Source organism: Dunckerocampus dactyliophorus, chromosome 1 (assembly GCF_027744805.1).
Source record: "Dunckerocampus dactyliophorus isolate RoL2022-P2 chromosome 1, RoL_Ddac_1.1, whole genome shotgun sequence".
In the NCBI taxonomy this organism is placed as follows: Eukaryota; Metazoa; Chordata; class Actinopteri; order Syngnathiformes; family Syngnathidae; genus Dunckerocampus; species Dunckerocampus dactyliophorus.
Genome location: NC_072819.1, coordinates 19205674 through 19222130, shown reverse-complemented (window position 1 = coordinate 19222130; position 16457 = coordinate 19205674). Strand labels below are relative to the sequence as shown.

General features: G+C 41.1%; 1 protein-coding gene across 1 annotated transcript in view; it reads right to left on the bottom strand.

Annotated features, from left to right (window-relative positions):
- Window positions 1-13876, bottom strand: part of LOC129181005 (LHFPL tetraspan subfamily member 4 protein-like) — a 53260-nt gene extending 39384 nt beyond the window's left edge. The window contains exon 1 of the mRNA XM_054775581.1: window positions 12740-13876. Within this exon, the coding sequence (XP_054631556.1) occupies window positions 12740-13154 (415 nt within the window). The 5' untranslated portion in view covers window positions 13155-13876. The remainder of the gene's footprint in view (window positions 1-12739) is intronic.
- Window positions 13877-16457: the final 2581 nt, after the last annotated feature.

The window sequence follows — 16457 nt, the reverse complement described above, 5'->3', positions numbered from 1 at the left end:
CGTCGCTCTGCTGAAGCATTTTTGTATCCTTGTTGAAAGATATTGTTGCTGTATCCTCGTCCTCCTCCTGCTCCAACCGAAGATTCATTTACAGTATTCCGTAATGGTGCCCACAGCCGCGTAACGTCTACCTTCCTTCGGCATGTTCACAAGTCCAACTCTTTGTGTGGTTGTTAGCATCTTCCTCTGCCTTTTGGGTTTCGTGGACATTGTGGGTTTTGTCAGGGAGCAAACGTGCCAACATACAGAGTTCAGAGTCTCTCGGTCTGACAACAGGAAACACATTCAGCACGATTCAGCGCGAAGGAGATTGATTGACAATGGTCTACAGCCAATCAGGATGCAGAAGACAATGGGCGGGTTCTCCCTTAGCAAATAAGGACGCAGAACACAATGCTGGTTTCTTCCTTAGCCAATCAGGACGCAGACCACAATGCGTGTTCATACACTATAAAAAAGCACTAAAAAACCTCTCGCAAAAAAGCGAGTCCACGAAAGGTGAACCGCGATGGAGCGAGGGAACACTATATATGGTTTCACAGATACAGGCGGTCCTCTGAGGGCAACCATAACTGCGATGTGGCCCACGGTATAAAAGCCTTTGACGCCCCTGCTCTATATGACAGGAGTACACTGATGTTTTAGGAATCTTCTGCAAAAATGTCATTTCCTTCAAGTTTTGAACTGAATTTGTGGTCCGGACTGATGCCAATTTAAAGACCAGATTTGGCCCATGGGCCACAAGTTGAATAGCACTACTTTTACTGAAATAAATCAAGCTGACTTTACATTAGACATATGTTAAAATTGTTGCTAATCATTTAGTCGCAATCACTCTTTGAGTAACATCATCCATCAATTACAGACACACACACACACACACACACACACACTCATTGACCGAGCAGGATGTGACAGTTGATTTCTAGCAGGACAGCTTGCCCCCTGTGCCACGGCCCGTGTCCTGCTTAGTTCTGTTTAATATTGCAACAGAGGAGGTCAAACATGAAGAGAAGATGGATGGATGAGCTGATGGATGAGAGGAAGAGGTGGGACTGCAATGACTAATGGGCTTGTAAAGCCTTCCTATGGTAGCTCATTTCTTCTAGAGGGCTGAACAGGAGTGATCAATAGATAGATGGGGTGGAAATCACAAAAGAAGACATTTCCAAAATAAATCAGTCTCACAAAGATCTCATCTGTCCCACAAAAATCTACTAATCTCCAACTCACCCAGGGGAGTTTCGCCGGAATGTCAAAGATCCTCACAGATTTTTGTCTTTTGGGAAATCTTGCCCTGCACTTTTTTCGTCTGAGGAGGCATGCGGCTTAGTCTAAACTCTTTTAAATTTAACATGCCTCCATTATTCATGGCCTCCGTGAAGGTGGAGCATTGCCGGGAGAAGACAGGAAGTCATCTGCTAAACCTTGCGCTGCCGTAATAGCCCATTGCTAACCCACTTGGTACTGTATTGTACCTATGATTACTATTGTTCTTTTTACACTTGTGTGACATTTAAGAATGTTATAAAGTTAGAAGTGAGAGAGATGCCTGCAATGTTACTGATGAAACCGCAAATTACGATTTGTCATTAAAAACTGAGTCTTTTTATTATTTTCATGTCTTACTCATAATGGTGGTTAACTTTTACATTTGTGTGACGCTGATCAAATGAGGAACAAGAGGCGCTTGTGCATTACGCCTAATACTAATATGTGTTTAACTTCTTTTTACACTTGTATGACAGTTCCTGTCAATTGTCCAGGTTAATGTAATGCCAACTTTTCATAGAGATTCCCATGAGCGCGTGTCCCTTCATGGATCATGTATTAGATTTAGTCTTACAAGATTCTTGCCGTTGTCCCACATCCTTTTCCAGTTTGACTGGTGAGCAGGACACTTCATCTCCCAGTGCATTAACCTTGTTAGAATTTGGTCAGTTCAGCATTGAGAAGGAGCCAGCGTTGGCCTACTTTCAGATGAGAGATGCCAAGACACACTGTCACTGTGAGGGCCAAGATGCCTGCGACCCAGTGATTTTGGCCTCGCTTCCATTTTTCATCATCATTTTCAGCTTAACCTTAACCTGAACTCCCCTTAGCTCACTCCTAGTAATTATTCCCCTTTTAAAGAACGGCTCATCTCCAAATCTGACATGATCAGCAACACGTGGGCATTCAAAGCTTTAGTGTTGTGCTAGCTGGCGTGAAGGTTGGTTGATAATGACATTTTCATTGGGTGAATAGCTCGACCTCCCGAGTGGAGTTGCAGGCAGGACACTATCACGCCATAACTGCTCCCGAACTGATGCATTTGGTCTATTTGGCCCAAATTGAGGTCACCGTCAGTTCAAATTGGCCATCAATGTACTCGTCGGTCAGTGGGCTGTGCCAGGGGACGTGCTGTGATACAGCCAGCAGGCCACTGTGGAGGATTAAATGATCATCTTCAAGGTGGTGAATGGCATTAGGCCATACGCCAGTGCCTATTTAGACAACTCACCTTTCGACTGGAATGACAACAAACTAGCAATACTCCAATCAGGGTTTTATGCTCCCAATTCTGATATCGATTATTCATGAGTGAAATCGGCCGATGCCGATCATATAGATTAAGTGTACATTTTAAAATTTATTTATGATGAGTGCTATTGGCCTGCGGTGCCGTGTAAGGGGGAAAGGTTAGGACAATTGCAAGGTCCCCTGAGTGCCAGGGGGCCCAAAAAAAAGGTAATTATTAAAAAAAATACTTACAAACAAAACATATACAGCGCGCTGCTGCACAGTGGCGGAGCTACGCGGTGGCCGTAGCCACCCCACTAGCCATCTAGACATTTCAGGTATCAACTTATTGCCACCCCTATGTGAATAATGGTCTCACCAGGGCCACCCCAATGACAAAGAGTGCTAGGCCTACATGAAAATGATGACACTTGATTTTCTTCTGTGGGCTTTTTGATGATCCAAAAAATGTAAATGGCTACTCTGTTGACTTTTAAAACAAATGTCACAGCCTAAGCCTAATGGCAAGTATTTCTCAGATGTTTTACAATGTTGTACATTGTTGTTTACAGCCACGTTGGGGAGCTAGTTGCTGATGCTATATCTATTATTATTATCTATTATTACTATCTATTATTATCTGTTATCTTCACAACAGATATGTGTTAATTCCATGACAGGAGATACGTCATGTTACACATATCGTTATCGGCTGATATCGGTATCGGAAAATGACAATATCGGCATATTGGTTATCGGCAAAAAAGCCAATATCGGACATCTCTAGTATAAAATAATTACTTTATACTACATCAGCTCATACATGTTTTGAAATTGTCCAACAATAATAACAATAATATTAATATTCTGAAAGCTATTATTTACTGTTACATTTTTTGTTAAGTGTAAATTTGTATCAAAGTAATAATGTTGAACTTTGATCTTGATATTTATTTATGTGGGCGATGTTAGCCAATGAGCTCTGTGGAAGAGAGTGTGTGTTGCAAAGGACAGCCCAAAGTGATGGTGAAGACAGGAGCAACCCAACATCAGCTGCATAACTGAACACTCTGGATTTGAACCCGTGTCTCAACACCAACGTCTTGGCAACAGCATACAATGCTTACTGTCAACACTACCGATGTGATGTAGGCAATGGGTAAGTGTTATCTCATATATATGTAAACACAGTACACTAGGTCCCCAACTTACGAACACCCGACTAGCGAACACTCGCGGATACGAACACAAGCCGACTTGTCTATACAGTAGTACCTCGCATAACATAAACCTCCTTTTACATGAATTCCACTGAACATAAAGAATTTATGTAAAGTTTTTGCATCGTATTACAGAAGAAATTCCATATAACATAAAGCGTCAAGTCAGTGCAGGTCTTTTTTTTTTTTAATCAACTTTATTAATGCCTCAAGTCGGTGCAAGTTCAGACTAACACTTGGTCATTGGCTGATTTTCGGGGCACCGCCTCTGCTCTCATCTCATTGGCTGATTATCGGGGCACCACCTACGCTCTCATCTCATTGGCTGAGTTATACAACACGTACGTGAGTTTGTGTGAGAGACAGGCTTGTCCCTTCTAACTCCTTCTTCTTCGTAGTCCCCCTGAAAATAACTTAAGCAATTAAGTTACAAATAAAAATTTTGCACACAGCATTATCGTGTAGTGCGTGTGCGTTTGTCATGTTTTTTGTTTTTCAGTTTTATTCATTTACAGTAATGATATTTATTACCTTATTTTATATTGTGATGTTACTCTACTATGTTTATGCTAACGATTTCTTATATTTTCCCACCATATTTGGTGGACTTTGAATAGTTTGAAGTGCCAAAGGGGTGAGTTTGGGAAGATCTTGGAACGGATTAGGCTATTTACATGTATTTTACGCTTCGTATAACATAAAAACTCTATAACATAAAGGTTCTCGGAACGAATTATTCACGTTGTAGGGGCGTCTACTGTATTTTATTTTATTTTACCTTGTAGTCAGTCGCTCAATCAGTATTTATACTGCTACTGTACATGCTTGACCAGTAGAGGGCACTGTGACACTGCCGCCTTAGAGCTAATGAGACCAACAGAGGAAGAGTTATACGCTGGGGAGATACGGTGTAAAGCTAAATGGAAAGCTAAATTATACAACCCGGACAGAGCGTGTGATTAAAGTTTATGAAGAGTTAATAAGCCTGCTTAATTCTACACCACCCATAAAACACTACCTCTTTTAGAAGAGTCTAACGACGAAAACGACTTGTCCTTTTTTTCAATATCTCCTCCTCCAACTCCTCCACAACGACATATGCTCGACCACTCCTCTTCAAAGGTAAATAACATTTATCATTACGTATTATTATATCACTTTTATTATTGTTTTTTTCATTAATTACCCTCGTTTAATATTACTACTGCATCCAAACTCATATTTATATACATACACATATAGTGTATATATATACACGTACATGTAGTACCTATACCATTGGTAATATTACCTTTTCCCGGACTTAAGAACGATTCGACTTAAGAACGGTCATCTGGAACCAATTGTGTTCGTTAGTTGGGGACTTAGTGTATATTCATAACAGTACCTGAAATACAGTATACCTGTGAGTATTCTCATTCATCCAAGTCATTGTATTCTCAGGGCATTCAATCGATGGCATCCTTAACACTCCAGTAGTGATCGATTGAATGCCCTGAGAGTACCTGAAATAGGTAAATTTTCTTTTTATTAATTTTGTCAATTTAAATCTGCAAAAGACGTTAGTCTCAATCGCATTTTACTTCAAGGCATATAATGTACAATAAAATAACATGTCATTAACATTTCATTTCAGCTGGAAGAGGTACCCTGCCTACAGACAGTTTATCCGCTGGTGTTAGCAGTACCTTGGCTGACACGTCCGCGTGCCACTCCCCTCATGTGCTGTAGCTGCAATCAGGAGGAATTTTTTTTCCAGTCGATCATGTGGGATTTACCAATGATCCCATTGTTTGAGCAAAATATTTGCTATTTGTCACAGATATTTTTGTGGCTCTTACTAAAGACAACATATATTATTTGTGTTTATACTAGTTTTTATTTTCCATTCATGAAAAGATTTACAGCATCTTTTTGGACAGCATGCAGCATTCAGTGGAAAGTGCGCATGTTGAACACACAACAGGTCCTTGAAGTCGTCTCCATCTTAGTCCTTGCTGCAACAAACGTCTTTAACACCATAAGTTCCTTCACATAGTCTGCAATACATCGCATGAAAAACACGTTAACATGGTTCTACCAATGAATGCTTAGGTATACATACCAACTTTCTTACTTACCAAAACTTTCCTGACAATGTAGTCATCTTTCCTGTATTTGGGAAAATGTACACTGTACACCTGTTTGCCATCCGTGTTACCTAGGTTGCAGCATCTCTGTATACATCTTCAAGCTGTTTTGAGTAAACGACATCCACTGACATTGTGTCGTGATGAGTAGTCATTAACATATTGTGCATTGTTACAAACATGTATACATTTGTTTTTCAACACCTACACAATAAGTGTTGAAGCACTGTCAGTTTGCAAAGCCGGAGCTGTATCCACTTGTTGGCAAAGCAGTTCATTGAACATCTGATATAACACACAAAAAGGCATTAATAATAATAAACAGGAATGTTGTTTTACTGTCTGTGATTGCACAGAGATGTATGTAGACCATAAGTTACACGACTCGTGAGCAGTGACTGAGGAAAACAATGACTGTTTAGCTTGTATGCTAGCAGTGAAATTTGACATGAAAACACATACTCTTCTAAGAATGGTAGAATATTTCTAGCACAAAAATGTGGATTTACTTACTTACGTCACCCTTTCGCACACTTTTCCATGGTTGGCGTCTTCTGGGTTTTTGACTTTTGACTGTATTGCCGACTGCATCTGTGGTTGTGTTGCCTGGTCCATTTATCGCGGCGTATTGGGTCTTTTGGAAAGGTGAACAAGCTTACTCCTTTTGCTCGCGTGTTTGAGCAGAAGCCTGCCTCATAATGCTCAGGATATTATATAAAAAAATATGCATAACAACAGAAATTCAACAAAGAACGAGCCACCACAACGCAGACGCAATAGCGGCGGCGTCCTGGAGCTGAAGTCACTTCCGCATTCTGCTACAGAATACGGGAAAAGACTGTCTTTAGTGAAGAAACCTGTACAAAAGACAAGATTTGAGCATGCATCTAACATACACTACCGACCAAAAGTTTTAGAACGCCCCAATTTTTCCAGTTATTTATTGAAATTCAAGTTGTTCAAGTCCAATGAATAGCTTGAAATTTTACAAGTTTAAGTGGCAAAAAAAAAGGTAAGGTTACCCAAAACTGCAAAATAATGTGTATTTCAGGGACCACAAAATGTGTCAACAATTTAAAGCTGTTCTGCTGAAATGGAGGCTGATCAAGCCTTGGCAGTTGGTGCAACTATTTCCTACAAGTGTTCCAAGTTCTGGAGTACTTACTACATTCTATGTCTGCATAAAAACAGTGTTCGGAAGACACTGTGGTACTGTACCCTCGTGCACATCAATTGAACAGCCTTGTACTGGAGAAAGTCATCTGTTTCCACAAAAGTGGCAAGAAAAAAGGGAAGGGAAGCGAGACAGACCATCTTAACACTGAAAATGTAGGTTTTTCCTGTAGAGAAATTGACCGGTAGTGTAGCAAATATCCCTTTCAGTGTATTTTTTCACTGAGAAAATAATAAGATTAACACTTTAAAGTAAAGCTTTTTAACGTGCTACCCCGGCGAAATATTTTTTGTGGCATGTTTTGCAGGGTGCAAAATTTATATCAATCTCACAAACGGCAGGTAAGTGCCGCACGATGTCTTTGGTCCGAGTAGCATTCATATTTGAGCTCAAGTGAACCAAACCCTACCAGAGATCACATGCCAAGACCAATCTCTCAAGCGGCCTTGGTCCACTTGTTCGGTGCACACGTGGGTTTGGATGATCGCAACCAAACGGACGGTACTAACACACAAAACGACAAGGGTGGATGCACCCTTGGTCCAAAATGACTGCAATAAACAAAGAGAAATGGCAAATATGTAAGAGAAAATGTATTGGAAGTGCTTTTTCTTGCTCCGGGTGTGTGTGTGAGAGAGAGACGCTCTAGAAAAGTATTTTTTAGAAGCTTTTTGTGACGTTGGTCCATATAGCAGAATGTAACAATGACCTACATATTCAACCCAGCAGATGACATTTTAGTCTGGAATATTTGAGTTATGTCACGTAATTAAGTCCTTACTTTCTTTACTACACAGCCATTGGTCCCATGACATAAATACCAGTGTGACGGCTAAGCAAACCTCACCAAACTGTGCGTGAAGAACCTTTTTTTTCTTGGTCTGTACCAGAATAGCGACCCATAAGTGTGAATACAGCCTGAGTCATCACATTTGCATTGATTATACATATGCAGCAAAGCAATATTGCTGATAATGGATGCATCATCATCATATTCCTCAGTGCAATCAATGCACTTCCGAGGTTTAAGTGTGCACAGTTGTACTCATGTTTTTTCTGTAATTGATGTATCCAGGAAGAGCCCCAATCTGGTCTAGTAATTGAAGGCCTTAAGGGAGTAAAAGCCTCCTATGTTGTTTTGATTCATGCCAACCTGAGAGCAGCAAACATTTCAAACAAACAATCACAGGACATGAGTGGGCAGATCAGAAAGAGGAAAAACAACAATACAAGAGGGGAAATGTGCTGATCTTCTCTTGTTCGCTCTCTCTCTTTCTCTTTCAGTATGCTGGTTGATTCTGCACAGGAAACGGACTCCCACGCCATTCTGCCTGGCCTATTTATCACATTGATCAGCTCATAAAGAAGAAGGCGGCTATGCAAGTAAAATGCATACACAAGATTGAAACCTGTTCTCTTGAGAAGTTGGGAAATTAGAATTACATTGTGGTGGCAAAATACAGCACTTTTTCAGCACTGAATGTCTGCCATATTTGGCAATAGTGACAGAGACATTGTGACACTCATTTTTCTATCCAATAATTTACTGTAGTCCCCGAACTTTAAGTGTAATTTCTCACTATATGTGCTTGACTGATGCGCTGAATGATTTTTCATAGTATCCAGTTGGGAAACAGCTTATTTACTCTCCACTGTGAGAATATCCAGAGTACAAAAGTAAAATAAAATAATTATGGCTCCACAAAATCAGTCTTCAATGTAGAACTCATACACATGCCATTTAAACAGTATTATCTATGATATACAGTAGTGTGAAAAAGTGTTTGCCTCCTTCTTGATTTTTATTTTTAATGTTTTGCATGTTTGTCACACTTAAATGTTTCAGATCATCAAACAAATTTAAATATTTGTTAATCAATGACAACACAACTGAACACAAAATGCAGTTTTTAAATGAAACATTTTATTATTCCATCCATCCATCTTCTACCGCTTATCCCAGGTTGGTTTGCGGCGGCAGCAGTCTAAGCAGGGAAGCCCAGATTTCCCTCTCCCCAGGGGCCCACTCATACATGTCATTTTGGCCCACTCATCTTTGCAGAATTGTTGTAATTCAGCCACATTTTTTGAACATGAACCGTCTTTTTAAAGGAAAACTGCACTTTAAAAAAAAAATGTTGCTCTTTGTCCACAATCCTTATGTGAATACATATGTCTTTCTCTTTTCCTTGCATTCTACACGTATACAAACAGATGAAAACAGACCGCTCATTACTGCACGTATGGGAACCACTTACTGTATTCCGCTGACACCACTGCTGCTGTGTGTTTATTTCTGAGTTTGGAAAAGATAATGCTAGGTGTAGGCGTTCGTTTCTATATTGCTATTTGAAATCAATGTGCCGAGGAAGGAAGTTATGGTAATGTTCAAAATGGCCAAAATATGCAAAATGCTGTATTACATGTTATCATGAATGTACCTGTTACTACATGGTCACAGCATGTATGTAAAACCATAAAACCTAGTTGGAGGTTTTTGGAGGTGTTTTAATAGCGGTCTTTGTAGGTAGCATAGGTGGATCCCATTACATGCAGTAATGAGGTGTCTCTTTTTATCTGTTTTTATATCTTTCGAACACACAGAAAAGAGAAAGACATGCGTGTTCATGTCTCACATAAGGATTTTGAAACCATCCTTCCATTTTCTATACCGCTTCTCCTCATTAGGATCGCAGTGGTATGCTGGAGCCTATTCCAGCTGACTTCGGGCGACAGGCGGGGTACACCCTGGACTAGTCGCCAGCCAATCGCAGGGCACATATAGAGAAACAACCATTCACACTCACATTCATACCTATGGACAATTTAGAGTCACCAATTAACCTAACATGCATGTTTTTGGGAAACCGGAGTACCCGGAGAAAACCCCCCCACACACGGGGAGAACATGCAAACTCCACACAGAAATGCCCAACGGAGATTTGAACCCAGATCTTCCCGATCTCCAGACTGTGACTGTGTGGCCAACATGCTAACCACAAGACCACTGTGCGGCCAGGATTGTGAATGATGAGCAAAATTTAAGGCCACAGCATCTCAATAGGATTCAGGTCAGGACTTTGACCAGGCCACTCCAAAGTCTTCATTTTCTTTTCTTCAGCCATTCAAAGGTGGACTTGCTGATGTCTTTTGGATCATTGTCCTGCTGCAGAACCCAAGTTTGTTGGTAGACAGCAGAATTCATAGTTCCATTTATCACAGCAAGTCTTTCAGGTCCTGAAGCATCAAAACAGCCCCAGACCATCACACTACCACCACCATATTTTTACTGTTGGTATGATGTTCTTTTTCTGAAATGCGACATCACTTTTACGCCAGATGTAATGGGACACACACCTTCTAACTTTTGTTCAACAAGTTCAGCTTTTGTCTCGTCAGACCACGCAGTATTTCCCCAAAGTTCTTGGGGATCATCAAGATGTTTTCCGGTAAAATTGAGACGAGCCTTAATGTTCTTAATGTTCAGCAGTGTTTTTTGTCTTGAAACTCTGCCATGCAGTCTGTTTTTGCCCAGTGTCTTTCTTATGTTGGAGTCATGAACACTGACCTTAACTGAGGCAACTGAGGACTGCAGTTCTTTGGATGTTGTTGTGGGGTCTTTTGTGACCTCTTGGATGATCCGTCGCTGTGCTCTTGGGGTAATTTTGGTTGGCTGGCCGCTCCTGGGAAGGTTTACCACTATTCCATGCTTTCGCCATTTCTGGATAACGGCTCTCACTGTGGTTCGCTGGAGTCCCAAAGCTTTAAAAATCACTTTATTACCTTATCCAGACTGACAGATCTCAATTAATCTCAGTTATGTTTTAACAGAGGTGACAATCTTTTTTTTTCACACCGGGCAATGTAGGTATGTATTTTTTTCCCGCTTAATAATAAAAAGTTTCATTTAAAATTGACGCTTTGTGTTCAGTTGTGTTGTCACTGACTAATATTTAAATTTGTTTGATGATCTGAAACATTTAAGTGTTACAAACATGCAAAAAAATAAGAAATCAGGAAGGGGCAGGCACTTTTTCACACCACTGTATTGTATGTTTTTCATTTACAAGCTTTTCCTGCTGAGGTTATGTGATAACACATAATGAAGGGAAACAATTATTTCCACAACATTTTCATCATATTTCTTCAAATAATCATTTCCACTGAAATAGTCGCCATTTATTTTCAAATTTGAGCGCAGATGATGACATCATAGAGCTAGATCTAGGAATAATTTCATGTTCTGTTATATTATACAAACTAGCCTGCTGCTCTTTGGTCGCATCCTCCATAAAATACACACAAAGACACATGCATGCAAATATGAAACAATCTCCAGGAGGCACCTCCATAAATCTAAACACCATCTAACATTATGATAATAGAATTGCCTTACAGCCATTTGTAAATGTCACGCATCGCCTTCCCTCCTGTTTCACAGCTATTCCCCCCTGTCCGTGCAGGCGTTAACACTTAATGCAGACTCAGCTCTCTTGTAAACTGTAATCCAAGCACACCAAACAAGGAGAGAAAATGTCACCTGCCCTCCGAACAGTAATCCCATCGACCTGGAATTCATCCCTCAAAATAGCAATACAGCGTGAAGGGCGGGTTCATAACTCTGTTTCACATCACGCTGCATGTATGAGCTGAGGTTGGATGGATGATTGAAATTTGCATTTCATCAGCATAACACAGTAATGGTGCTGCATTCTTTACACTCTAGAATATCAGTGGCTACAAGGGAGCTCCCTCTCTTACTTTTTTTTTGGTAGCGTGCATAATCTCACCAATGTATTCCCACACTGTCTCCGTTCTGTGGATGTAGGGATGGAGAATCCAAACAGCAGCCCTAATTAACTGCAACAAGGAGCTCCTTTGACTGTAGAATACTGATTTAGCCACACACACACACACACACACAGACACACACTATATCTTGTTTCTACCAGAATTCAATTTGATTTGTTCGGTTATTGTAATAAAAATAATGTGCCGTAACTCCCTACTGACTTTGAAATATAGTGTTTTCATATCTGTCTTGTTTGTAAAGCGTGTTTACTGGCATGCTCCTATCATGATTCAGTCCTGTTGATGCGGTCATGGAAACACCTAGACTAGCGTTAGAGATGTAACGGTACATGTATTTGCAATCTGATTGTGCCAAAGAGAAGCCAAAGCTTGAAAACCCTTTTCTGTCATTTAGGAACACTTCACCTTCCCTGACAAATACGTATAGCAGTATAGATTTACTGCTCACTGAAAATGACTCAATACACAGACATTGTGTAAATAGCTGGCAACGCAAGTGAATACACCTCAATTAGTAAAAAGTGACAATTTAATTGTACCAGTCGATATTATAACTGATATTATCATGTATGCCATGTTTGTGGAATATGATGCACACCCCACCCTCTTGTCAGCATAGGGATTCCCAACAATAAAATCTCCTTTAAACTACAGCACACCTCTCTTCTAGAGTTACTTGCATGACCCCTGAACCTAAAAAATGAGGTTGAAGTTTTATTTACAAATTGTTTAAATAGATAACACCCCCACTAACCACGAGGGTGCCAACCGAAGCCTGTTTCAGTCGCATGGATGCTCAAAACAATTCAAACAGCAGCACAAACAGTAGGTGTTCCCCAATATAATGAGTGAGTGAGTGCGCGTGTGTGTGCGTGTGCGTGTGTGTGTGTGTGCATGCCTACCGCACAGCAACTGCATCCAGGCGCAGGTCTTGTACACGGTGGAGGTGTTGCAGAAGAAGAAGAGCGCCATGCAGGCGATGCAGCCGATGATGAGCACCATGGAGAGCAGCACAAAAACCGAGGCCGCCTTGAATGCTCCGGACGGTATGGAGCTGAAGTCAGAGAAGCTGCCCACGCAGGTGAGCTCCCGGCTGGACGACGGCCCGGTGCCCACGCAGTAGTGGAAGAGGCCGAAGTAGCCGGCCTGCTGCGTGTTGACGCTGTCGCCGATCCAGTAGGGCTGGATGAAGACCACCACGTTGACGATGGCGAAGCAGATGGTGAAGATGGCCCACAGCACCCCGACGGCCCGCGGGTTGTAGTTGTAGTTGTAGTTGCCGTGGTAGATCTTGGAGGCTTCTTGGGAAGGCAACATGTTTGTTCCTCTTGCTTTAAATAAAGAAGAATAAAATCTCTTCTGTTTTTATTACACCCCCGTCCTCTGCATCTGCACACTCTCCCAAGAAAAGGACATGAAATCCACGCTCTTGTTCAGCACGAGAGGCCTTGCATTAGGAAGAAATGAACGCTACATTGAAGAAATCATAGCCTACCTATAGTACTAATGAATAATTCACCACGACAAGTGATTCAACATTGCTCCTTTTCCTTGGGGCTACACCATGAATTATTTAAAAAAGAAAAAAGATTTTCTTTATTTCACAGTAGATGCTTTCATTTAAAGCTGGCAGAAGTGTTGTCATGATGTCCTTATGGATGGATGGAGAGATGGATGGGAGGTCTTTTTTTTTTTTACCTTCCCTTGCATCCGAGGGGTTTCCCCCCGTCTGTCTCGCCGAGATGTCCACGCAGGATGTGCAAAAGAAGCGATGCAAAAGAAGAAGTGGGAGGCAGGAAACCGAGAACAGATGCAATCCGCGTCAAATGAGAGCAGTCCTTTCTTGCACATCCACAATTTTCCACCGCCTCACCGCTACCATCACCATGCTCCTCGTCGTCAAAGAGCCTTTATCCACACAATGTCTAACCCCCCTCACACCTCTGTTGTCTTTTTTGTCCTCCTCTCTATCTATCTTTCTCTCTCCCCCGTCCTCCTCCTCCCGCTCCTCTGCGCGCACCCCGGGAAGATGCTGATGTTTGTACTGATGACAGCGAGGGGGCGCGTTCATGTGCGCAGCCACGGCTGGGAGTGGGTGGGTTGGCGCGGAGGTTTGCGTCAAAGCGCGCCACCGCTGGTTTAATTTTGAATCCAAATCGGAGGTTTGTCGGAGGGTTGGACTATTAACTATCAGGTGGCGACATTTTTCCCCTCTCAGAGACAGCTGATGGTTCTAAAAGTCCTGTTTACCAAACTGCATTATTTAATCTCAGCATTCAATACTGTACAACTCAAATATTTCGTTTTTTCTCGTGTGCTAAAACACAGTTTGGATAACCTCCTTTATGCCAAGTTAAATGGTAAAAAAAAAAATAAAAAATACGGTGGACATGCTATGCTAAAAATGCTATCTGAAGAAATAACAACACAATCTTCTGTGAATTGAGATTGCTTTGGAGTTAGCACGCAAGCCACAATAATATAACTTCAAACACTGCTAATGGGGTTTTCCCTTGTCCCTCAATGGTGTGCTGGCCAAAATGTAGCTTTGATGACACAGTTTATAGGTACTTTTAGTAAGCCATACTGGGAACACCTGTGATTGGCTGGCGACCAGTCCAGGCTCCAGCATACCCACAACCCTAGTGAGGATAAGCGGCATAGAAGATAGATGGATGGATACTGGGAACACACCATTTTGCGTGTCTGTATTTTTAATGTTAATGAGCTGTGTTTGTCTGTCTCTGACAGTTTGTAGCTCCAAGTGGTGCTATTATGCACTTGATCCACTTTTTACACATACTGTACAATAGAACCAAGTTTTTTTTAACGGAAATCATTGATAAAAATTTATTGGTTTTCGTATCCAGTCTCGGTTATCATACGGCTAAACAGTGCACCTAACAAACTAGTCCACGGAATTGATTTCCCAAAACAAAGCATCCACACAGTTGGAACACTATTGATAGATTCCGGCCAGGGAATCCTTTAATCATCTTAATTGTGCGTGTGTGTGTGTGTGGTTTATTTGTTCATAGAATGCACACAGAACAATGTACATCTCTGCATCTGTCGCCTTTCTTCCTCCTTTCAAGAACAGTGCACCAGGCCCTGATGAGCACAGCATTGAGCATTCAAGCACACTGATTAGAGGAATTTGTGTTTTTTTTTTAAATTAAATAGCATCTGTTACAATAGAATTGTAATGTACGCTATTTTCTGACACCCTTATTTTGTTAGCTCGGTCAGACTGGCTGTAGCATGCAACATTTTTTATTGTGAAGGCCTAACGTGTGTTGTTGCTTGTTTAGGCTCTTGACGGGTTGCTATATGTGACGCTGAGACAAAACTGTGAGAAAATAAAAGCGCATTTTGAATCTGTGGCTCCCATCCTTAGTTTATGCTGTGCTTGCACAACGTCAGCGGTCATTTAAAGTGTTACTGTAATGTAAATGTTACTTACTTAACACAGGTTGCAGAGGGAATTGTTTAAGGGAGACACATGACAGAAAGTGTGTAAGGATTATTGTACCTGCTGCGGAAGCTTACAATAATGTTCAAGTGAGTATACAACGTGCACTCTTTGAAGTTAAGTTTGTAACTAGGGTGAAACAGCATCCACGTGGCTCTTCCATCCTTCCAACATTGCTTTCCTGTTTGTGTTAATATTTTTGGGTGTCCAGAACAGATTAATTGGAATTACAATATTTCCTATGGGAAAAATTGATCTGTTTTTTGTCTAAGCTTTTGGAATGGATTAATGACAAAAACCGAGGTTCCACTTTACACTGTAATTTTGCAGTTGTTCAGCGTAACAGATATTACATAGAAACGTACAGCTCTCATGTTTGTAACTTACTAACTGGTGGATGTGGCATGTAGCTTGTTTGTTTTTTATTTCTTTTTTGTTTGGTGGGCGTACCATGGACGGGCGGTGCATTTGGTACCTGGGTCTTCAGTGGGGACTTAACCGACTGAATCCAGTATTACATAGAAACGTACAGCTCTCGTGTTTGTAACTTACTAACTGGTGGATGTGGCATGTAGCTTGTTTGTTTTTTATTTCTTTTTTGTTTGGTGGGCGTACCATGGACGGGCGGTGCATTTGGTACCTGGGTCTTCAGTGGGGACTTAACCGACTGAATCCACCTCTTAATGCCACCACTATCACAAACCATCAATAACATACAAAGACACAGTATAACATGGGGTGGCATTAGGCAAGGCGAGGCAAGTTTATTTATAAGCACAATTCATACACAAGGTAATTCAAAGTGCTTTACAGAAAAGAAGGGTAAAATCACTTCATAAAATCATTCCATAAAACCATAAAATCATTCTAAAATCATTACATTAAATTCCATAAATCATTCCACAAAACAATCAAAAAAAAGAAATGAAGAGTGCAGATACAATACTGTCAGTTGTCATATGCACAGTTGAATAGAAGTGTTTTCAGCCTGGATTTGACTATTGCCAAAGTTGAGGATTGTCGCACGTCTTCTGGAAGACGGTTCCAGATTTTGGCAGCATAAAACTGAAATGCAGCCTCACCGTGCTTAGTCCTGACTCTGGGCACCCGCAGGAGAGCCGTCCCTGAGCTTTTCAGAGCCTGAGATG